This window comes from Somniosus microcephalus, unplaced genomic scaffold (genome assembly GCF_052327205.1).
Source record: "Somniosus microcephalus isolate GS21.2 unplaced genomic scaffold, FLI_Smic_1.0 unresolved_chr3, whole genome shotgun sequence".
Classification (NCBI taxonomy): domain Eukaryota; kingdom Metazoa; phylum Chordata; class Chondrichthyes; order Squaliformes; family Somniosidae; genus Somniosus; species Somniosus microcephalus.
The window spans coordinates 67905363-67930086 of record NW_028225181.1 but is presented as its reverse complement, the minus strand read 5'-3'; the positions used below and the strand labels follow the sequence as shown (position 1 = coordinate 67930086).

Below are 24724 nucleotides of genomic sequence, written 5' to 3'. Positions count from 1 at the left end.
TCCCTTTAGCCTTAAGAAATATATCTAACTCCTTCTTGAATATATTTAATGAATTGACCTCAACTGCCTTGTGTGGTAGAGAATTCCACAGGTTCACCACTCTCTGGGTGAAGAAATTCCTCCTCTTCTCTGTCCTAAATGGCTTACCCCTTATCCTTAGACTTAGAGATGAGGAGGAATTACTTCACCCAGAGAGTGGTGAACCTGTGGAATTCTCTACCATAGAAGGCAGCAGAGGCCAATTCATTAAATATTGGGGAGAAAGCAGGGACAGGGTACTGAATTTGGATGATCAGCCATGATCTCATTGAATGGTGGAGCAGTCGCGAGGGGCTGAATGGCCGACTCCTGCTCCTATCTTCTATGTTTCTTCTTTGTTTAATCTGAAGAACACAAGAGCGGTGGAGGGAGTCCCTTTAAATGTGGAGGGGGTGGGTGTCCCTTTAAATGTGGAGGGGGTGGGTGTCCCTTTAAATGTGGAGGGGGTGGGTGTCCCTTTAAATGTGGAGGGGGTGGGTGTCCCTTTAAATGTGGCGAGGCGGAGCCGCGCATGCTTATTCGGGCCTCACCGCAACACGAGGCTGCCAGTGCGCCTGCGCGGGGCCGCCGGGAACAGACGGAAGGCCGGGCCCGGGGAAGAGGCGGAATCAGCGGCCGGGTAAAGTAAAATGTTGGGGAATCGATTTAAATCGAGGTGAGGGGGGAGGGTACAGCGGGATTATAAAGTAAAAGTCGAGAAAAACCAAACCTGACAGTCGGGCGGGACCAACACGGACACCGGACGGAGCGGATTGAACCGCGCGCTGTGGCGGAGTGAGCCGGAACAGTGATTGTGACTGACGGGAGCGCTGACCAATAGGAATAGGGCTGAGCTGGGAGGACTGATCTGGGCGGTCTGGTCCTCCAACCAATGGCGGCGTGGCTAGGGGGCGGGACCTTCCTCTCCGGCGCTGAGGCTGGCCGGAATGTGACGTCATCAGAGGAAGAGGCCCATTCAGGCCCGGCCTGTGACTGACGGGAGCTCTGGCCAATAGGAAGAGGGCGGGCCCGGGTCCGCCCACCAATGGCGGCGCGGCAAGGGGGCGGGGCCTCCTCCAGCTCAGGTGCGCTGGGGCCGATTGTGACGCGCTGTCTCCAGGTGAGAGCAGCTCAGTCAGCACAGAGCTGGGGCTGGAATCTGGGAGAGGGGCCGCAGGCAGCACAGAGCTGGGGCTGGAATCTGGAATCTGGGAGAGGGGCCGCAGTCAGCACAGAGCTGGGGCTGGAATCTGGGAGAGGGGCCGCAGTCAGCACAGAGCTGGGGCTGGAATCTGGGAGAGGGGCCGCAGGCAGCACAGAGCTGGGGCTGGAATCTGGGAGAGGGGCCACAGTCAGCACAGAGCTGGGGCTGGAATCTGGGAGAAGGGCCGCAGGCAGCACAGAGCTGGGGCTGGAATCTGGGAGAGGGGCCGCAGTCAGCACAGAGCCGGGGCTGGAATCTGGGAGAGGGGCCGCAGACTGCGGGTCTGGCAAATTTTAAAAATAATAAATTTTAAAAAAGCTTATTTAAAGACAAATTTCCTGCAGTTTCAGAGACCGCCTTTGTCAGTGCAATAATTTCTTAAATGTTTAAAAATTAAATGAAATCATCAAAGAGGAAGAGAGTAGCATAAGTGAAGAAAGACTTGCATTTATATAGCGCCATTCACGACCAGCAGACGCCTCAAAGCGCTTTACAGTCAATGAAGTACTTTTTGAAGTGGAGTCACTGTTGTAATGTGGGAAATGTGGCAGCGCACAGCAAGCTGCCACAAACAGCAATGTGATAATGACCAGATAATCTGTTTTTGTTATGTTGGTTGTGGGATAAATGTTGGCCAGGACTCCGGGATAACTTCCCTACTCTTCTTCGAAATAGTGCCCTGGGATCTTTTACATCCACCTGAGAGGGCAGACGGGGCCTCGGTTTAACGTCTCATCAGAAAGACGGCCCCTCCGACAGTGCAGCTCTCCCTCAGCACTGCACTGGAGTGTCTGCCTAGCTTTATGTGCTCGAGTCCCTGGAGTGGGACTTGAACCCACAACCTTCTGACTCAGGCGAGTGAGCTACCAACTATTTTTTCTATAAATATACTTTATTGAACATTAAGAACATTTACAACATCTTGATAATGAGCTGCCAACTGAGCTATAGCTGACAACGTTGGTCCCTTAGAGGTAGAGACAGGAGAAATTATTATGGGGAATAAGGAAATGGCAGAAACGTTAAAACAAATATTTTGTATTTGCCTTCACAGTAGAAGACACAAAAGCACACCAAAGATGGTGGGGAACCGAGGGTTTAATGAGGGTGAGGAACTTAATGTAAAGTACTAGAGAAACTAATGGGACTAAAAGCCGACAAATCCCCTGGACCTGACGGCCTACATCCTCGGGTTCTAAAAGAGGTGGCTGAAGAGATAGTGGATGCATTGGTTTTGATCTTCCAAAATTCCCGAGATTCTAGAACGGTCCCAGCGGATTGGAAGGTCGCAAATGTAACACCGCTATTCAAGGCAGGAGGGAGAGAAAAAACAGGAACGACAGGCCAGTTAGCCTGACATCAGTCGTTGGGAAAATGCTGGAATCCATTGTTACGGAACTTGTATCAGGGCACTTAGAAAATCATAACATGGTCAGGCTGAGTCAACATGGTTTTATGAAAGGGAAATGGTGTTTGACAAATTTATTAGAGTTATTTGAGGATGTAACTAGCAGGGTAGATAAAGGGGAACCAGTGGATGTAGTATATTTGGATTTCCAAAAGGCATTCGACAAGGTGCCACATAAAATATTATTACACAAGATTAGGGCTCATGGGGTTGGGGGTAATATAGTAGCATGGATAGAGGATTGGTTAACAGGCAGAAAACAGAGAGTAGGGATAAACGGACCTTTTTCAGGTTGGCAGGCTGTAACTAGTGGGGTGCCACAAGGATCAGTGTTGGGGCCTCAGCTATTTACAATCTATATTAATGACCCAGATGAAGGGACCGAGTGTCATGTATCCAAGTTTGCTGATGATACAAAGCTAGGTGGGACAGTAAGCTGTGAGGAGAACACAGAGTCTGCAAAGGGATATAGATAGACTAAGTGAGTGGGCAGTAAGGTGGCAGATGGAGTGTAATGTGGGGAAATGTGAGGTTATTCACTTTGGTAGGAAGAATAGAAAAACAGAATATTTTTTAAATGGTGAGAAACTTTCAAATGTTGGTGTTCAGAGAGATTTGGGTGTCCTCGTGCAAGAAACACAGAAAGCTAGCGTGCAGGTACAGCAAGCAATAAGGAAGGCAAGTGGCATGTTGGCCTTTATTGCAAGGGGGTTGGAGTATAAGAGTAAGGAAGTCTTGCTCCAATTGTACAGGGCCTTGGTGAGACCACACCTGGAGTACTGGGCACAGTTTTGGTCTCCTTATCTAAGGAAGGATATACTTGCCTTGGAGGCGGTGCAACGAAGGTTCACTAGATTGATTCCTGGGATGAGAGAGCTGTCCGATGATGAGAGATTGTGTAGAATGTGCCGATACTCTCTGGAGTTTAGAAGAATGAGAGGTGATCTCATTGAAACATACAAGATTCTGAAGGGGATTGACAGTGTAGATGCTGCGAGGTTGTTTCCCTTGGCTGGAGTGTCTAGAACTAGGGGGCACAGTCTCAGGATAAGGGGTCAGCCATTTAAGACTGAGATGAGGAGGAATTTCTTCACTCAGAGGGTTGTGAATCTTTGTAATTCTCTGCCCCAGAGGGCTGTGAATGCTGAGTCTTTGAGTATATTCAAGGCTGAGATCGATAGATTGTTGGACTCTAGGGGAATCATGGGATATGGAGATCGATGATCAGCCATGATCTTATTGAATGGTGGAGCAGGCTCGAGGGGCCGAATGGCCTACTCCTGCTCCTATTTCTTATGTTCTTATGGACATTCAAAAGGCATTTGATAAAATACCACACAAGAGACCTACTCGGAAAAGAGAAGCACATGGTATTAAAGGGCTGATGGTAATTTGGGTGTATAATTAGCTGAGGGAGAGGAGGCAGTGAGCAGTGCTGAGGGATGTTTTTCTGACTGGAGGGAAGTATGCAGTGGGTTCCCCCAGGGGTCGGGATTAGGACCATTGCTTTTCTTGTTATATATAACTGACCTGGACTTGGGTATAGGTGTACAATTTCAAAGTTTGCAGATGACTCAAAACTTGGCAACGTAGTAAATAGTGAGCATAGTAATAGCAGACTTCAGGAGGACAGAGACAGACTGTGAAATGAGCAGACACAAGGCAGGTGAAATTAAATGAGGATGAGTGTGACGTGATGCACTTTGGGAGAAACAACAGGAAGAGGCTGTATAATCTAAATGGGACTATTTTGAGGGGGTGCAAGAGCAGAGGGACCTGGGGGTCCATATTCACAAATCTTTGAAAGTGCCACGGCAAGTTGGTGAGGTTTCAGAAAGCGTATGGGATACTTGGCTTTGTAAATAGGGCCATTGAATACAAAAACAAGGAAGTTACACTAAACCTTTACAAATCACTAGTTAGGAACATAGGACAGGAGGAGGCCATTCAGCCCCTCGAGCCTGTTCCACCATTCAATAAGATCATGGCTGATCTTGGGCTCAAAGCCACTTCCCTGCCCGCTCCCCATAACCCTTCACTCCCATATCTTGCAAAAATTTGTCGATCTCCACCTTAAATATATTTAATGACCCAGCCTGCACAGCTCTCTGCGGCAGAGAATTTCACAGATTTACGACCCTCTGAGAGAAGAAATTCCTCCTCATCTCAGTTCTAAAAGGGCGACCCTTTATTCTAAATCTGTGCCCCTGCGTTCTAGATTTCCCCACGAGGGGAAACATCCTCTCTGCATCTACCTTGTTGAGCCCCCTCAGTATCTTATATGTTTCAATAAGATCACCTCTCATTCTTCTAAATTCCAATGAGTTTAGGCCCAGCCGGCTCAACCTTTCTTCATAAGTTAACCGCTTCATCTCTGGAATCAACCTCGTGAATCGTCTCTGAACTGCCTCCAATGCAAGTATATCCTTCCTTAAATAAGGAGACCAAAACTGTACGCAGTACTCCAGGTGTGGTCTCACCAATACCCTGTACAGTTGGAGCAGGACTTCCCTACTTTTATACTCCAACCCCCTTGAAATAAAGGCCAACATCCCATTTGCCTTTTTGATTACTTGCTGTACCTGCATGGTAACTTTTTGTGTTTCATGCACAAGGACCCCCAGGTCCCTCTGAACTGTAGCATTTTGTAATCTCTCTCCATTTAAATAATTTGTTTTTTTATTTTTCCTGCCAAAGTGTATAACCTCGCACTTTCCCACATTATACTCCATCTGCCAAATGTTTGCCCACTCACTTAGCCTGTCGATATCCCTTTGCAGGTTCTTTGAGTCCTCTGCACAACTTGCTTTCCCACCCATCTTTGTATCAGGACAGGAGGAGGCCATTCAGCCCTTTGAGCCTGTTCCGCCTTTCAATGAGATCATGGCTGATCTGTGACCTAACTCCATACACCCGCCTTTGGCCCATATCCCTTGATACCTTTGGGTAACAAAAACCTATCAATCTCAGATTGAAAATTAACAATTGATCTCGCATCAATTGCCGTTTGTGGAAGAGAGTTCCAAACTCCTACCACCCTTTGTGTGTAGAAGTGTTTCCTAATTTCACTCCTGAAAGGTCTGGCTCTAATTTTTAGACTATGCCCCCAGTCCTCGAATCCCCAACCAGCGGAAATAGTTTCTCTCTATCTACCCTATCTGTTTCCCTTAATATCCTGAAAACTTCAATCAGATCACACCTTAACCTTCTAAATTCCAGGGAATACAACCCTAATTTGTGTAATCTCTCCTCGTAACTTAACCCTTGAAGTCCAGGTATCGTTCTGGTAAACCTACGCTGCACTCCCTCCAAGGCCAATATATCCTTCCTAAGGTGTGGTGCCCAGAACTGCTCACAGTGCTCCAGGTGTGGTCTAACCAGGGTTTTGTACAGCTGCAGGGTTTTGGCCTCAACTGGAGTCTTGTGTACAGTTCTGGGCACCACACTTTAGGAAGGATGTCAAGGCCTTGGAGAGGGTGCAGAGGAGGTTGACCAGGATGGTACCAGGGATGAGGGACTTCAGTTATGTGGAGAGATTGGAGAAGCTGGGATTGTTCCCCTTAGAGCAGAGAAGGTTAAGAGGAGACCTAATAGAGGTGTTCAAAATGATGAGGGGTTTTGATCGAGCACGTAGGGAGAAACTGTTCACTCTGGCAAGTGGGTCGGTAACCAAAGGTCACAGCTTTAAAATAGTTGCTAAAAGAACTAGAGGGAAATGAGGAGAATTGTTTTCACACAGAGGGTTGTTAAGATCTGGAACGCACCATCTGAAAGGATGCTGGAATCAGGTTCCACAGGAACTTTCAAACAGTAATTGGACATGTCCTTGAAGAGGACTAGTTTGCAGAGTTCTGGGGATAAAGCTGGGGTTTGGGACTAAATTGGAGAGCTCTTTCAAAGAGCCGGCACAGACACGATGGGCTGAATCACCACCTTCTGTGCTGTTAGATTCTATGATCAGTGTGAACACGCTGGTGTCTCTTAAGGTTCTTAGAGCTTTTAAAGCTCTTCCCACAAGTCAGAACATTTAAAGGGTCTCTCGTCAGTGTGAACAAGCTGATGTGACAGGAGGGTGGATGACTGAGTGAATCCCTTCCCCCCACATGGAGCAGGTGAATGGACTCTCACCAGTGTATAGGAGCCGATGTCTCTTCAGCTCCCTGGAGCTTTTAAAGCTTTTCCCACAGCCAGAACATTTAAAGGGGTTCTCTCCAGTGTGAACTTGCTGGTGTATCAGCAGGTTGGAGGACCGAGCGAATCCCTTCCGACACACACGGATCAGGTGAACGGCCTCTCCCCAGCATGTAGGAGCCGGTGTCTCTTCAGCTCCCCAGGGCTTTTAAAGCTTTTCCCACAGCCAGAACATTTAAAGGGGTTCTCTCCAGTGTGAACTCGCTGATGGGCCAGCAGGTTGGAGGACCGAGCGAATCCCTTCCCACACACGGAGCAGGTGAACGGCCTCTCCCCAGTGTGTAGGTGTTGGTGTCTCTTCAGCTCCCAGGAGCTTTTAAAGCTCTTCCCACAGTCAGAACATTTAAAGGGTCTCTCGTCAGTGTGAACAAGCTGGTGTGTCTGCAGGGTGGATGACTGAGTGAATCCCTTCCCACACACACGAAGCAAGTGAACGGTCTCTCCCCAGTGTGAACTCGCTGGTGTTGCTTGAGCTCCCGGGGAAATTGAAAGCTCTTCCCACAGTGAGAACATTTAAATGGCCTTTCATCCGTGTGAACAAGCTGGTGTGTCAGCAGGGTGGAGGACTGCAAGAATCCCTTCCCACACACGGAGCAGGTGAACGGCCTCTCCACAGTGTGGGGGCACTGGTGTCCCTTCAGATCCCCGGGGCTTTTAAAGCTCTTCCCACAGTCAGAACCTGTAAACGGCCTCATCAGTGTGAACAAGCTGGTGTCGCTTCAGATACCCGGGGCTTTTAAAGCTCTTCCCACAGTCAGGACATTGAAATGGTCTCTCCCCAGTGTGAACTCGCTGGTGTGTTTGCAGGTGGGATGAACAAACAAATCCCTTTCCACACACGGAGCAGGTGAATGGACTGTCCCTGGTGTGACTGCGCCGTTGAACTTCCAATGCAGACGGGGAACTGACTCCCTTCCCACTGTCCCCACCTTTACCCGGTTTCTCCCCGGTGTGACGGTGCACGTGTCTCACCAGGTCAGGCGATCGGCTGAATCCGTGTCTGCACACTGAACACGTGTGCGGTTTGTCATCGCTGCTTTCTCCTTCCATGTGCAAAGGCCGATGATATTCAGGTCCTGATGAATCGAGCGACTGTCAGATCTTGACGTGATGTTTGGTCTGAGCTTCCTGCCTGTAACTGCTCCACTTCTATAACCCTGTAAGTCAAGTTCAGAAAAGGATCAGAGGCAAACTGTTGTTTAATTTTCCCCTTTCCGAACCTAGGGGCAGTGAAGCTGATTTTCAGGCCACAGCTGCTGTACAGGTTGGTTGAAAGGATCAGCAGTAATGGCGGCTGTAATATCCACAAGCCCCCGGCGCTGCAGAAAGCCCTCTGTTGACTGAGTCCCGCGCCTGTGCTCATGGCCCCCGCGCTCTCCCTCCTGCTCCACAATCGCCCGTCCCGATCGGTCCGCAATGCGCATGCTCAGCGCACAAAACCCCGCGGTTGGAACATCGGGCGCGCATTCGGAGCCGCAACATCTGGTACGCGTGCGCGGCTCAGGTGGGGGCGAGTCATTGTTTCGCCTCAGCCGCCAGGGAGGTGCACATGCGCAGGACAACCCAACATTCTTCCTGTCAGCAATCACTCCCTCGTTTCTTTAACAAAAACAGAAAATGCTGCAAATATTCAGCAGGTCAGGCAGCATCTGTGGAGACAGAAACAGAGTTAACGTTTCAGGTCGATGACCTTTTGTCAGAACTGCTTGTTCTTTAGTGTTAGCCAGTGGCTCAGTGGGTAGCACTCTCGCCTCTGAGTCAGAAAGTTGTGGGTTCAAGTCCCACTCCAGATACTTGAGCACATAAATCCAGTCTGACACTCCAGTGCGGTGCTGAGGGAGTGCGGCACTGTCGGAGGTGCTGTTTTTTGGCGGAGACGTTAAACTGAGGCCCCGTCTGCTCTCTCAGGTGGACGTCAATGTTCCTATGGCACTATTTGAATAAGAGCAGGGGAGTTATCCCTGGTGTCCTAGCCAATGTGTTTATCCCTCAATCAACATAACAAAAAACATAGATTATCTGGTCATTATCAGATTGCTGTTTGTGGGAGCTTGCTGTGCGCTAATTGGCTGCTGCGTTTCCTACATTACAACAGTGACTCTACTTCATTGGCTGTAAAGAGCTTTGGGATGTCCGGTGGTGGTGAAAGGCGCTATAGAAATGCAAGTCTTTCTTCCTTCACTGGTCTCACCAGTGCCCTCTTCTGGCTGATGGTTGATTGACAGACGATAGTCCACGCATGCGCACAGGGAGCGGCGGTTTGGGCCGAGTCTGGCACAGCGACCCCTCCCGGTCACCAAGGGTAATAACTGCGCATGCCCAGAGGACACCAACCCCCCTCCCCGATTCAGAGCTGCGCCTGCGCACTCGGATCCTGCCGGATGGAGTTGGCGCGGGCCATTCCGGGGAAAGGCCTTGGTGTCGGTTCCAGAGTCGCGATCGGTGATGCAAAGTCAGTTTTCTCCGCTCCGATTGGGTGGAGAATCGCACGGCATGGGGGGGGAGGGGTGGATCGGGAGAGAATAAAGAGAAATAGAAAAACCCGAGAGTCCGCGAGGCCCCGGACCGAGCGCAGTCAGTTGGACGGAGCACGTGATCTCCTCGGGGACACGTGACCCGGGCCCGCGGCCTGATTGATGGGAGCTTCCGACCAATAGGGAGTGAGCGGGGCGGGGCTGGAGGAGCGAGCCGGCGGCGGGTCCTCCAACCAATCGGGGAGCCCGAGGGGCGGGACTAGCGCCGGCTGATTGTCTGATCCGCAGGGCAGCGAGTTTCTCCAGTCCCTTGTTCAGGGCCCGGGGCCAGGGGAGGCTGTGGGCCTTTATTCCCCTCATTGGACACAAGGCTCTTTGGCTCACAACACACTGGCTCAGGTTTTAATAGAGACTTTTTAAATTCATCAATAAAAGCAGATAAACCTCGTGCTTCTGTGGAACAAACTTTCTAATATTTTATAGAATGGTTACAGCACAGAAGGAGTCCATTCGGCCTGTGAGCCCGTGCCGGCTCTCTGCAAGACCACTTAAGTGAGTCCCACTCCCTGCCCTTTCCCCGTAACCCTGCAAATTTCTTTCCTTCAAGTACTCGAGGGGCCGAATGGCCAACTCCTGCTCCTATCTTCTATGTATCTATTATCCGAGGCACAGGTAAGCCCCACAGTGGCGGCGGACCTGTGAGGAGCGGCGGCGGTGATATAAAGCGAGGTGGTGGAGCAGGTAGGCCCCACAGCAGCGGTGGCGGTGATATAAAGAGCGTGGCAGCGGAGTTCATAGGGTGTCTGTAATTCTTGTGACACTTCCTGTGTCCCTGATAACCATGTGTGCGGGAAGTGTATCCAGCTGCAGCTACTGACAGACCGCATTGCGGCGCTGGAGCTGCGAGTGGATACATACTGGAGCATTCGCGATGCTGAGGACATCGTGGATAGCACGTTTAGGGAGTTGGTCACACCGCAGGTAAAGGCTGCACAGGCAGGAAGAGAATGGGTGACCACCAGGCAGAGTAGTAGGCGCAAGCAGGTAGTGCAGGGGTCCCCTGTGACCATCCCCCTCTCAAACAGATATACCACTTTGGATATTGTTGGGGAGGATGGCTTATCAGGGGAAGGCAGCAGCAGCCAACTTCCTGGCACCATGGGTGGTTCTGCTGCACTGGACGGGAGGAAAAAGAGTGGGAGAGCTATAGTAATAAGGGATTCTATTGTAAGGGGAATAGATAGGCATTTCTGCGGCCGCAAACGTGACTCCAGGATGGTATGTTGCCTTCCTGGTGCAAGGGTCAAGTATGTCTGAGCGGCTGCAGAACATTTTGGAAGGGGAGGGTGAACAGCCAATTGTGGTGCATATAGGTACCAACGATATAGGTAAAAAAAAAAACAGGATGAGGTCCTAAAAGCTGAATATAGGGGGTTAGGAGGTAAATTTAAAAAATAGGACCTCCAAGATAGTAATCTCAGGATTGCTACCAGTGCCACGTGCTAGTCAGAGTAGAAATAGAAGGATATTTCAGATGACTACGTGGCTAGAGGAATGGTGCAAGGGGGAGGGATTCAAATTCCTGGGACATTGGAACCGGTTCTGGGGGAGGTGGGGCTAGTACAAACCGGACGGTTTGCACCTGGGCAGGACCGGGACCAATGTCCTTGGGGGAGTGTTTGCTCGTGCTCTGGGGGAGGGTTTAAACTAAAATAGCAGGGGGTTGGGAACCTGAGCAGGGAGACAGAGGAAAGGGAAACAAGGATAGAAGCAAAAGACAGGAAGGAGAAAAACAAAGGTGGTGGTCAGAGAAATCATGGGTTTAAATCAAACATAGCCACAGTAAATAATAATTCTAAAAGGTGTAAGAGTGTTAAAAAAACAAGACTGAAGGCCTTGTGTCTTAATGCGAAGAGCATTTGTAATAAGGTGGATGAATTAGTTGCACAAATAGAGATAAACGGATATGATATGATTGGGATTCCGGAAATATGGCTCCAGGGTGACCAAGGCTGGGAACACAACATCCAGGGGTATTCAATATTCAGGAAAGATAGGCAAAAAGGAAAAGGAGGTGGGGTAGCATTGCATTTTAAAGAGATTAACTCAATTGAAAGGAAGGATATTAGCTCTGATGATGTGGAATCTGTATGGGCAGAGCTGAGAAATACCAAGGGGCAGAAAACGTTAGTGGGAGTGTTAGACAGACCTCCAAACAGTAATGCGGAGGTTGGGGATGGCATTAAACGGGAAATTAGAGATGCGTGCAATAAGGGCACAGCAGTTATCATGGGTGACTTTAATCTACATATAGATTGGGCTAACCAAATCAGTAACCATACTGTGGAGGAGGAATTCCTGGCGTGTATACGGGATGGTTTCCTGGACCAATATGTTGAGGAACCAACTAGAGATCAGGCCATCTTAGACTGGGTATTATGTAATGAGAAAGGATTAATTAGCAATCTTCTTGTGCGAGGCCCCTTGGGTCAGAGTGATCATAATATGATAGAATTCTTCATTAAGATGGAGAGTGAAGTAGCTGACTCAGAGACTAGGGTCCTGAATTTAAATAAAGGAAACTACGATGGTATGAGGCGCAAGTTGGGTAGGATTGATTGGGGAATGTTACTCAAAGGGTTGATGGTGGATAGGCAATGGCAAACATTCAAAGATCGCATGGATGAACTACAGAATTTGTTCATCCCTGTTTGGCATAAAAATAAAACAAAAAGGGTGACTCAACCGTGGCTAACAAGGGAAATTAGGGATAGCATAAGATCCAAGGAGAGGACATATAAATTGGCCAGAAAAAGTAGTAAACCTGAGGATTGGGAGCAGTTTGGGATTCAGCAAAGGAGGACAAAGGGATTAATTAAGAGGGGGAAAATAGAGTATGAAAGTAAGCTTTCAGGGAACATAAAAACTAACTGTAGATATGTGAAGGGAAAAAGATTGGTGAAGTCAAGCATAGGACCCTTCCAGTCAGAATCAGGGGAATTTATAATGGGGAACAAAGAAATGGCAGGCCAATTAAATACATACTTTGGTTCTGTCTTCACAAAGGAGGACACAAATAACCTCCAAGAGATGTCGGGGAACATAGGATCTAATGAGAGGGAGGAACTGAAAGAAATCAGTATTTGTCAGGAAATGGTGTTAGGGAAATTGACGGGATTGAAGGCCAATAAATCCCCAGGGCCTGATAATCGACATCCTAGGGTACTTAAGGAAGTAGCCTAAGAAACAGTAGATGCATTGCTGGTCATCTTCCAAAATTTGCTCCTCTCTGGAACAGTTCCCATGGATTGGAGGGTAGCTAATATTACCCCACTATTCAAAAAAGGTGGGAGAGAGAAAACGGGGAATTATATCGGTCGTGGGGAAAATGCTAGAGTCCATTATAAAAGATGTCATAGCAGAGCACTTTGAAAACAGTGACCGGATCGGAGAAAGTCAACATGGATTTGCAAAAGGTAAATCATGCTTGACTAATCTACTGGAATGTTTTGAGGATGTAACTGGTAGAATAGATAAGGGAGAACCAGTGGATGTGGTGTATTTGGACTTTCGATAAGGTACCGTACAGGAGATTAGCGTGTAAAGTTAAAGCACATGGAATTGGGGGCAAGGTACTGACTTGGATAGAGAACTGGTTGGCAGACAGGAAGCAAAGAGTTGGAATAAACGGCTCATTTTCTGAGTGGCAGGCAGTGACGAGTGGGGTACCGCAGGGATTTGCTCCTAGGACCCCAGCTATTCACAACAGATATAAATAATCTAGATGAAGGAACTAGATGTAATACAGGTAGACTACCCTTTATCCGAACTTCCGAAAACCGAAACCCTCTAAAAACCATAGGTTTTTTCGTTCAGCGTACGTCATGCGCACGCTCGACTTACGCTGAACGCACGCACGCGGGGGGGTCCGCGGACCCCACCCCGTGGCCCGCCGACCCCCCCCGCGGACCCCCGCCGACTTACGCTGAGCGTCAGCGTAACGCTGAGCGTCAGCGTAAGTCCTGCGCACGACCCCCCGCCGACCCCCCCCACCGGCCCCGACCCTCGCCGACCCCCCCCCCCCGCGGACCCCCGCCGACTTAGGCTGAGCGTCAGCGTAAGTCGTGCGCACGACCCCCCGCCGACCCCCCCGCTGGCCCCAACCCTCGCCGACCCCCCCCCCCCCCCCCCGCCGACCCACCTTCCGAAATTCTCCGAAAACCGAAACACGGCTGGTCCCGAGGTTTTCGGATAAAGGATAGTCTACCTGTATCTCCAAGTTTGCAGACGACACAAAGCAGGCTGGGCGTGTGTGAGGAGGATGCCGTAAAACTCCAGTATGATTTGGACAGGTTGGGTGATTAGGCAGAAGCATGGCAGATGCAGTATAATGTGGATAAATGCGAGGTTATCCACTTTGGTGGCAAAAACAGGAAGGCAGATTTTTATCTGAATGGCAATAGATTGGGAGAAGGGGAAGTGCAACGAGACCTGGGTGTCCTTGTGCACCAGTCGCTGAAGGTAAGCATGCAGGTGCAGCAGGCGGTTAAGAAGGCAAATGGTATGTTGGCCTTCGTAGCGAGAGGGTTTGAGTACAGGAACAAGGATGTCTTGCTGCAGTTGTACAGGGCCTTGGTGAGACCACACCTTGAGTATTGTGTGCAGTTTTGGTCGCCTTATCTGAGGAAGGATGTTCTTGCCGTGGAAGGAGTTCAACGAAGATTCACCAGGCTGATACCTGGGATGGCAGGAATGACGTATGAGGAGAGATTGGGACGATTGGGCTTGTACTCGCTGGAGTTCAGAAGAATGACAGGGGATCTCATTGAAACTTATAAAATTCTGACAGGACTGGACAGACTAGATGCAGGAAGGATGTTCCTGATGGTCGGCGAGTCCAGAACCAGGGGTCACAGTCTAAGGATACGGAGTAAGCCATTTAGGACAGAAATGAGGAGGAATTTCTTCACCCAGAGAGTGGTGAACCTGTGGAATTCTCTACCACAGAAGGCAGTAGAGGCCAATACATTAAATATATTCAAGGAGTTGGATATATTTCTTAAGGCTAAAGGGATCAAGGGGTATGGGGAGAAAGCAGGGACCGGGTACTGAATTTTGATGATCAGCCATGATCGCATTGAATGGTGGAGCAGGCTAGAGGGGTCGAATGGCCTACTCCTGCTCCGATCTTCTATGTTTCTATGTTTCTATGTTTCAGTTTGAGCTGGAGTGGAGATGGAGGAGAAGCTGCTGGGTTTAACCCCCAGTACTTCTGAGCCCAGGAGGACCGAACAATTTCCAATGTGAGACTGTCAAGGGAGGTGAATTCTAGGGGAGATTAGGTTGTTACACAGACACTGTCCGTACAATGTAAAAGAGTATTGTTTTAGGAACAAGTATTTCTGTACAGGCTTTTAATCCAGTTTACATCTACAGATTTGTTTTAATTCATTCTTGGGATGTGGGCGTAGCTCGCAAGAGCAGCAAATATTGCCAATCCCCAGTTTCCCATTGAGAAGGGGGTGGTGAGTCGCCTTACGTAAGAACATAAGAAATAGGAGCAGGAGTAGGCCAATCGGCCCCTCGAGCCTGCTCCGCCATTCAATAAGATCATGGCTGATCTGATCCTAACCGCCAATCCACTATCACAGAACCATCTCCTGAATCTAACAGAATTAGACACACAAAATAGGAGCAGGATCAGGCTACACGGCCCCTGGGCCCGCTCCGCTACCCACAGGGCCATGACCGATCCGAACCTAGACTCATGTCCAAATTCCTGCCCGCTCCCCGTAACCCTTAATTCCCTTTACTTCTAGGAAACTGTCTATTTCTGTTTTAAATTTATGTAATGATGTAGCTTCTACAGCTTTTTGGGGCAGCATATTCCATGGACCTACCACCCTCTGAGTGAAGTAGTTCCTCCTCAGCCTAGAAATTGGGTTTTGGCTTAGCCAGGGCTTTCGCGCCGGAAATTAGTGCCGGCGCTAAGTCCCCTGCGCGCGCCAAAAATTCAGTGGCGCCGCGCCCAAACGGCTGCCGGCGCTACTGAAGGGTCTTAGCGCCTGGAAAAGGGCGCTAACTGCCGTTTCGCGCCGCAATTCCGGCGCTGCGGCACCCGATGCGGTGCGGCAAGCTGGGGAAGTGCAGGCCTCCTCCTTCCGTTAAGGAGGAGCTGCCTGCACCCGGCCGCGGCCCGCGCAAATCTCCTCAAAAATGAGCCCGGCACCTCGGACAAGTGCCGGGCTTGCATCTGTTCCGGGGGGGGGCGGGGGGAGAAGTCCGGGGAGGGAGCTGCGGGCAGGCAGCCGGCGGGAAAGCGGCCGGCCGCCGCGCCTCCTTAAAGCGCCGGCGCAGACTTCGGCAGCACTCGTTTGCCGGAGTCTTAGTTGCGGCTGCCACTGGCGAGGCGGCCGCAACTGAATTTCGGCTTGGGGCCGGGTTACCACGGCAACCGGGACGCTGCGCACACCAATGACGTCATCGGTGCCGGCGCAGCGCTACCGGTCTACCGCCGCGGAAGGGCCCCAGGCAATTTAGGAACCGGCGCCAATTGCAGCGCTAGGCTGCTAAGGGTGCTAAGGGCACTGAATTTCTAGGCCCTCATCTCAGTTTTGAAAGAGCAGCCCCTTATTCTAAGACTGTGCCCCCTAGTTCTAGTTTCACCCATCATCGGGAACATCTTCCCCGCATCCACCCGATCCAACCTCTTCACAATCTTATATGTTTCAATAAGATCGCCTCTCATTCTTCTGAACTCCAATGAGCAGAGTCCCAATCTACTCAACCTCTCCTCATATGTCCATCCCCTCATCCCCGGGATTAACCGAGTGAACCTTCTTTGTACTGACTCGAGAGCAAGTATGTCCTTTCTTAAGTATGGACACCAAAACTGTACGCAGTATTCCAGGTGCGGTCTCACCAATACCTTGTACAACTGAAGCAATACCTCCCTATTTTTATATTCTATCCCCCTAGCAATGAAAGCCAACATTCCATTGGCCTTCTTAATCACTTGCTGCACCTGCACACCAACCTTTTGAGTTTCGTGCACCAGGACCCCCAGATCCCTTCTTGAACTACTGCAGTCCGTGTGGTGAAGGTATTCCCACAATGTTGTTCGGTAAGGAGTTCCAGGATTATGACCCAGCAACGATGAATATATCTGAGGCAGGATGATGTGTGACTTAGAGGGGAACTTGGATGTGATGGTGCCCCCATACAACAGCTGCCTTGTCCTTCTAGGTGGTGGAGGTTGTGGGTTTTGGCAGTTTTATCAAAGTTCTGGTCGAGTTGCAGATGTATCAAGTTCCTTTCCTTCGCCCCCTCCCCCTCCCACTCCCACCTCTCTCTCTCACCTCCCGTAGAGGCCAGAGTCTTGTGTAGGCCCAGACAAGGTGGCGGATTCCCTTCCCTGAAGGACATTAGTGAACCAGTTGGGTTTTTATGGCAATCCAGCAGCTTTCATGGTCACTTTATTCTAGTGCCGGCCCCACAAATGTCCAGATTCACTGAGCTCAATTTCACAACCTGCCTTTGTTTTCTTGTGGGTTGTCTCTCACGCACCCTGTTTTAAATTAATTTTACAGGGCACTGGAAGGGGAGGATTTACAGACAGTAAGCTCAACCCAAACATCACTTCACGATCTGACAGAGTCACTCGACTCATCGGATCTGAATATCACCGGCCTCTGAACATGGAAGCAAAAAGCACCGTTCACAGCGGGGAGAAACCGTACACGTGTTCTGTGTGTGGACGAAGCTTCAGCCAACCCTCTGGGCTATCGAGACACAAGTGCATTCACACCAGGGAGAGGCCGTTCACCTGCTCTGAGTGTGGGAAGGGATTCACTAATTCATCCCACCTGCTGACACACCAGCGAGTTCACACTGGGGAGAGACCGTTCACCTGCTCTGAGTGTGGGAAGGGATTCACTCGGTTATCCACCCTGCTGACACACCAGCGAGTTCACACTGATGAGAGACCTTTTAACTGCTCGGACTGTGGGAAGTGCTTTAAAAGTTCCGGGGAACTGATATACCATCAACGTGTTCACACTGGGGAGAGACCGTTCAGGTGCTCGCACTGTGGGACTGGGTTCAGGCAGTCATCTGATCTCACTGTACACCAGCGCACTCACACTGGGGAGAGGCCGTTCACCTGCCCTGAGTGTGGGAAGGGATTCACTTGTTCATCCATCCTGCTGAGACACCAGCGAGTTCACAAGTAACTGCAGGGGTTGGATTCTGTTGTTGCTGCTGTTAATCACATCCAGGGCTGAACCATGTTCATTCTGACAGTTAGGGTTTGTTTCTGCTGATGTTAATAACCCCTATAACTGGGCTGGAGTTTAATATTCTGGATAGATGTCAAATAAATCAACTTTGTTTTAAACACATTATTGTAGATTTTCTTCTTTCCCACCTGAGTGTTTAGCATCACCTGGCTGGAGCTCAAAGGACAATCTGGGGGAGGATTGTACGGCGGGAACAGAACTCCAGCCTGGACACAGTCCTTCAGGGCTACACTGAGAGGGGCAAACGGCACTTTGGTCTTTCTCGTCTCTCTTCACTGACAGCAAAGTCCCCATGAGGGTTAATCTTGAGGCGTGTGAGAAACGTGTCCCAGCCGCTCTCTGCCATGGTTCAGAGCTCCTAGGCACGGAACAGAAGGCTCCTTTAGGAATGTACCCCAGTGCTTTTTTTTTTATGGCCTTTTTAACCTGTGTTGCTACTTTTAGTGATTTATGTATCTGTATCCCTGGATCCCTCTGCTCCTCCAGCCCATTTAGCACTGCGTACACCGGGGCCCTGCTGGACCACCGGGGAGCGGGGTGTCGGATCAAGAGGAGTGCCGGGCTGAGCGATCGCGGCCGACACCCCGAAGAAGAAAGGGGAAGGGGGCAGGCGCTGGCAGTCGGCCAAAATAAAAAGTTGCCGCCCGACACCTACCCTTTAAGTGGCACTGCTGCGGCTGCAAGAATGACCCCTGACCCTGTCGGACATATCATCCGGCGATAGGTCAGGGGTCGCAACCCAAGGTTGCAGCCGGGGTGCTGTGCATGGCGATGACGTCATTGCCGGCAGTGCAGTGCTGCGGGGTGCTACCGGCTACCGCCGCCACTATACTCCCGCTGAATATCACGGGAGGCACAAAGCAACCCAATTTCACCCCCTTGTCCAAGTAGTGTGTGGCCTCCTTATTCTTCCCACCAAAACACACCACCTCACACTGATCTAGAGTGAAATTCATTAACACACCACCTCACACTGATCTATAGTGAAATTCATAAACACACCACCTCACACTGATCTACAGTGAAATTCATTAGCCAATTACACGCCCATTCTGAAATTTATTAATGTCTTCTTGCATTTTGTCTTCCTCAGGATTAACTCTACCTCCCAATTTGGTGTCATCAACAAATTTTGAAATTGTACCTCTGATTCCCGAGTCCAAATCATTTCTTTAAATGGTGAACAAAACTGGTCCCAGCACCGATCCTTGTGGAACACCACTTCCCACCTTTTGCCAGTCTGAGTAGCTACTCCCAACCCCTACTCTCTGTTTTCTGTTTTGTAACCAGCTTGCTATCCATAAACGGTATATAAGACCGACAAGATGACCCAGGTCAGGCTGTGTGGAGTGAAGGGCCAGGCAGCAGAATGGATGGAAAGATGGCTACAAAACAGAAATCAGAGGGTTGGAGTTAAGGGAAGTTTGTAGCGATCTTTCCATCCATTCTGCTGCCTGGCCCTTGACTCCACACGGCCTGACCGTGGTCATCTTGTAGACCGTACATACTGCAGACACCGTGCACCAGTGGTGGAGGGGGTGGATATTGAGACCTGTGGCAGGAGCGCTGATGAAGTGGATTTCTCTGTCCATGAGTTTTGTGGCATCGCTAGTGGCGTTTTTCACCACTTTCCACCTTTTTAAAAAAAACAACCTTGCTGCCAGTTTATTAAAGCCATTAACAGCCGCTCGGGTGGGACACACCAATAAATGAGGCCTTGTTTCCCTCAGAATGACAGGCCTGAACCCGAGTTAGAAAACATTTAGCAATTAAACCAGACTGGGTGGGGCCTGAGGTGCAAGTTAACGATGGAAAATTGGTGGCCAGCGTAATTCACACCAGGGCTGAGGACCCAGCCACTCGCGTTTCTGTATAATTTATTCATTAATTTTGTTTATTGCCCAATTTCAATCAGACGGGCGGGTCATCTTGCTGTCCGGCGGAGGCAAGGTTCCCCAGTGGAGGGCTCTCTACGCGGGAGTCCTTCCCTGCACCATTGCAAGTCCAGATGTGTTTTCTGTGGCCAAGAGGACTCCACGGGCCGTGTATATATTCAATGTGAGAGGTTACAGCCCCTGTGTAGTTACCTGAAGGGGCTGCTCCTCAACTCTTGGTTACACTTTAGCCCCACGCTCCTAATCTTTGCCCGCCCGGTGCGGAGGGGGGTGGGTAAGTCAGAGGATCTTCTCCTGGACCTGCTCTTCGGCCTGGTGGAAACAGCAATTTGTAGGTCCAGGATGGGCAGGGCCCATGGGGTGGGGTCACTCTGGCTGCCTGCCTCTCTCCCGTGGTCTTGTCCGTGCGTGGGTGGCCCTGGAGAGGGAGCAGGCGGTGTTTTGACCGGTATGCTTGATGCCTTCTGTGACCGGTGGGTGCCTCAGGTTAAAGAGGGTATGATTAAGAAGTTTGCAGATGATACTAAACTCGGCTGTGTGGTTGATACTGAAGAAGGAAGCTGTAGACTGCAGGAAGATATCAATACATTGGTCAGGTGGGCAGAACAGTGGCAAATGGAATTCAATCTGGAGGAGTGTGAGGTAATGCATTTGGGGAGGACTAACAAGGAAAGGGAATACACATTAAATGTTAGGACACTGAGTAGTGCAGAGGAACAAAGGGACCTTGGAGTGCATATCCACAGATCCCTGAAGGTAGCAGGCCAGGTAGATAAGGTGGTTAAGAAGGCATACGGAATGCTTGCCTTTATTAGCCGTGGCATAGAATACAAGAGCAGGGGGGTTATGCTTCAACTGTATGAAACACTAGTTGGCCTCAGCTAGAGTACTGCGTGCAGTTCTGGTCACCACATTACAGGAAAGATGTGATTGCACTAGAGAGGGTACAGAGGAGATTTACAAGGACGTTGCTGGGAGTAGAGAATCTTAGCTCTGAGGAAAGACTGGATAGGCTGGGTCTGTTTTCCTTGGAACAGTGGAGGCTGAGGGGAGTCCTTATTGAGGTGTAAAGAATTATGAGGGGCATAGATAAAGTGGATAGAAAGGATCTATTTCCCTTAGCAGAGGGGTCAAAAACCAGGGGGCACAGATTTAAAGTAATTGTTGGAAGGTTTAGAGGGGATTTGAGGGGAAATGTCTTCACCCAGAGGGTGGTGGGGGTCTGGCACTCACTGCCTGAAAGGGTGGTAGAGGCAGGAACCCTAACCACATTTAAAAAGTACTTGGATGTGCACTTGGGATGCTTTACCCTGCAGGGCTATGGACCAAGAGCTGGGAAGTGAGATTAGGCTGGATCGCTCTTTGTTGGCTGGCGCGGACACGATGGGCTGAAATGGCCTCCTTCCGTGCTGTAACTTTCTATGATTCTAAGTGGCAATAATCGATCCTCACAGTCACATTATGATTGAATTATTATTTGTGAGTGTCGCTGTATTGTACAGTTATTATTCATAGAATAGATTCATAGAGACTTACAGCACAGAAGGAGGCCATTCGGCCCATCGTGCCTGTGCCGGCTCTTTGAAAGAGTCGTCGTGTTTAGTCCCACATCCTCACTTTTTGTCCGTAACCCTGTCAGTTGCTCAAGTTCCCGTCCAACTCTGCTTTACAATTATTAACGGAATCAGCTTCCACCATCTTTTCAGGTCGAGTGTTCCCGATCCCCACAACTCTGAGCAGAAACATTTCTCCTCATCTCTCCTCTAGATCTTTTGTCAATATTGTTGAATCTTTGACCTCTAGTTATTGACCCACTCACCAGAGCGAATGTTTCTTTCCCAATTTATTCTATCAAAATCGCTCACCATCTTGAAAACCTCTATTAAATGACCTCTGAACCTTCTCTGTTCCAAGGAGGACAGTCCGAACTTAGAACATAAGAAGTAGGAGCAGGAGTCGGCCATACGGCCCCTCGGGCCTGCTCCGCCATTCAATAGGATCATGGCTGATCCGAACCTAGACTCACGTCCACTTCCCTGCTCGCTCCCCGTAACCCCTAATTCCCTTATCAGCTGGGAAACTGTCTATCTCCGTTTTAAATTTATTTAATGTCGCAGCTTCCACAGCTCTCTGAGGTAGCAAATTCCATAGATTTACTACCCTCTGAGTGAAGAAGTTTCTCCTCATCTCAGGTTTGAAAGGGCAGCCCCTTATTCTAAGATTATGCCCCCTAGTTCTAATCTCACCCATCAGTGGAAACATCCTCCCCGCATCCACCCGATCAAGCCCCCTCACAATCCTATATGTTTCGATAAGATCGCCTCTCATTCTTCTGAATTCCAATGAGTAGAGTCCCAACCTACTCAACCTTTCCTCATAAGTCAACCCCCTCATCTTCGGAATCAACCGAGTGAACCTTCTCTGAACTGCCTCGAGAGCAAGTATATCTTTTCTTAAATATGGAAACCAAAACTGTACGCAGTATTCCAGGTGTGGCCTCCCCAGTCTGTCAATATGCTTCTATTATGATCTCTTGATCTGTGGCCATAAAAACCTTCAGTCTCAGCCCTTATTATAGAATAATAGATGGAGTATATTCTTTGTGGCTTACACAATACTGCTTGACCAATTTGGACTTCTGCTTAAAGCCCAAATCATAAGGCAGTAGAATGTACCAGGACAACCCTACCGGATTATTAATTTCAATTAATTTTATTACTTTTCCTCAAGTGTGGGGCCCAGACTTGTCCACAACACTCCAGCTGAGGCCTAACCTGTGATTTATGAAGTTCCAGCATCATCTCTTTGCTTTTATATTCTATTGCTCTGTTTATAAACCCAAGTAACCGGTTATTGGTTGTTTAATATCTGTGGGGCACTGGGGCACTTGCCTTCATGGGTTTTGCTCCAGTCTGGTGTCACTGGGGCAACTCAGAGTCACCCCTACAGGTGGTGAACAATGGCCCAATCTCAATCGGATGACAAACATGAGGAGAAATGTTTTCACTCAGAGTTGTTGGGATCTGGAACGCTCAGGGAGTGGGTTAATGAACCCCGGGATCCCTGATAGCCAGCCAGGATCTTGTGCTGCTGCTGTGCCAGAAGAGAAGAGAGGAGAGGAGAGGTCTCTCTCTCTCTCTCTGTGTCCAGGAGGAGAGACCACATCTGTTGCTGCTGCAGCTACTATTGGGGTGCCAGAGGAGAGGAGAGACCAGCAGACCAGACCAGAGCTAACAACAAAGGGAAGCCATTCCATCACTGTTTCCCCAACTGGTCTCCATTACAGGAGAGGGAGAGAGGGGAGAATAACGAACATCCTACATCTGTTCAGAAGGAGGGAGAGCCGTTGGAGAACTTCTACAGGTGGGTGTCTCATGGTGCACTCTCATAAAGACTTTGTATTTAAGTGCGGGGGAGGAAAGAAGAAGAAGAAAACATCTAGGGGTGTGTGTGAGTGTGTGTGGCTCTTGTAAAAACTAGGCCACACACACCACTAGCAAACACCCCTCCCTATTGCTTGACATGGGACAGCTGGAGCTGCCCAGGCGAAGTCATCATTTAATTATCACATCGTTAAGACCTGGTGGTGGACTGAGCCTGGGCATCTCCAGCTTTATTTTCCCAGGTGAAGACATCTTCTGCCCCCACAAGAAGACCATCAATAGAGATTTATTTTTCGGAGAGTGCACCCCTGTGAGCACCCACCCACCATCTTGAGTGGAGACCCAGCCCCTGTGGCCCCTGCGTCATCTGTATTCGGCAGGAGTTGCCTGTCCCTTGGGAGGGTACGACAAATGAGTCTGTCCCGCCTGCGCCTCCTGGGGATGGGGAAGAGACCCTGCGCATGGGGGGGACCGCGGATCTACCCGCGGAGGAAATAACAGAAGAACCATTACATCTCGCCATGTTGGCACGCTCGAGACTGGTGTGGGCGAGGCCAGTGAGGCTGGGCTCGCGCAGTACAGTCCAGACCATTCCCAGCCGCTGCTCGACGTGGCCGATGAATGTATTCAAGCTCCCCAGTCTGCTGGGTTGGTGGCTGATGGCGGTGAGGGGGAAGAACCCCTGACACCGTCTCCGATGCTGTCGCCGGGGATGTTGGTGGAAATGGGGATAGTGTTCTCCCTGGTTTCCCCGTGCACCGCAGTGCCTGAGGCAGAGGGGGGCACCGAACCACTGCCGCCTCCTGACCCGGCACCTCCGGAGGAGCCCAGGGAGGAATCCTCTGCTGCCGATCCTGGGGGTGGGATCGGGACAGAGGCAGGGCTGGCTGATGACGACCTCCCGGCGGAGAGCACCGGGGACGAGTCAGACTCCGTCGCCAGTGAGGTGGCATATACCCTCGTGCCCCCCTCCGGGTACCCCCTCATCCCCGTTGTGGAACTCCAGGACTTTCTGGCTGCATGCCAGGGTCGCCCTGGCAAAATCCGGCTGGCCCTAGACAGATGGTCAGATCTGGCGCTGCTCGTCGGCTCCGTCCGTGCCACTGTCAAATCCATGGGCGCGGACGAGAGAGCGGGGCCACGCGAGCAGCATCGCATCAACAAGTTCCTCGCTGGGCTGCTGAGGGAGTGGCAGTCGAATAGTGGCCACTCTCCCTCCTCCCATTAGGTTAAGTAGAGGTTGCACTATGCTCTTGTCATGAAGATAACCATCGCCAGCCTCAACATCAACGGCAGCAGAGATGCACGCCGTAGATTTAATAACTTCTCAGTCCTCCGGGATGGGAGGTATGCGGTGTGCTTCCTGCAAGAAACCCACACCATTCCAGAGGATGAGGCCACGTGGCTCCTGGAGTGGCAAGGAGGGGTCAGCATGAGTCACCTCTCCAACTATTCCAGTGGGGTGGCTATCTTGCTGGCCCCGCATTTTCAGCCAGAGATCTTGGGGGTCAAGGAGTACGTGCCGGGCCGCTTGCTCCAGGTCACTGTTCACCTGGGGGGCATGCCGCTCCATCTAGTGAACATGTATGCCCCCGCGGCCGGTGCGAAGCAAGTGCGATTCTTTGAAGAAGTGTCCGTTCTTCTGGGCTCCATCGACGTCGGCGAGTGCGTCATCCTCGGGGGGGATTTTAATTGTACCCTCGAGGCGAGGAACCGTTCAGGTCCCCCATACAGCCTGGCGGTGATGGAGAAGTTGAGGGACCTGGTCGGGTCCTTCGACTTGGTGGACGTCTGGCGAAATCTCCATCCCGACTCCAGCGCCTTCACTTATGTGAGGTCTGGAGGAGGAAGGTC

At 50.3% G+C, this 24724-nt stretch overlaps 2 protein-coding genes across 2 annotated transcripts in view; one reads left to right on the top strand and one right to left on the bottom strand.

Annotated features, from left to right (window-relative positions):
- Positions 1 to 24724, bottom strand: part of LOC147091836 (uncharacterized) — a 1030142-nt gene that overhangs the window by 261103 nt on the left and 744315 nt on the right. The window lies entirely within an intron of this gene.
- Positions 575 to 17651, top strand: LOC147091862 (uncharacterized). Its single transcript, XM_085976880.1, has 2 exons — positions 575 to 694; positions 16885 to 17651. The coding sequence occupies exon 2, from the start codon at positions 16993 to 16995 to the stop codon at positions 17524 to 17526; it is 534 nt and encodes a 177-aa protein (XP_085833006.1). The 5' UTR covers positions 575 to 694; positions 16885 to 16992; the 3' UTR covers positions 17527 to 17651.

Bases quoted from the DNA above. Each gene is read 5' to 3' on its own strand.
- LOC147091862 (XM_085976880.1), top strand. From the start codon at position 16,993: ATGGAAGCAAAAAGCACCGTTCACAGCGGGGAGAAACCGTACACGTGT.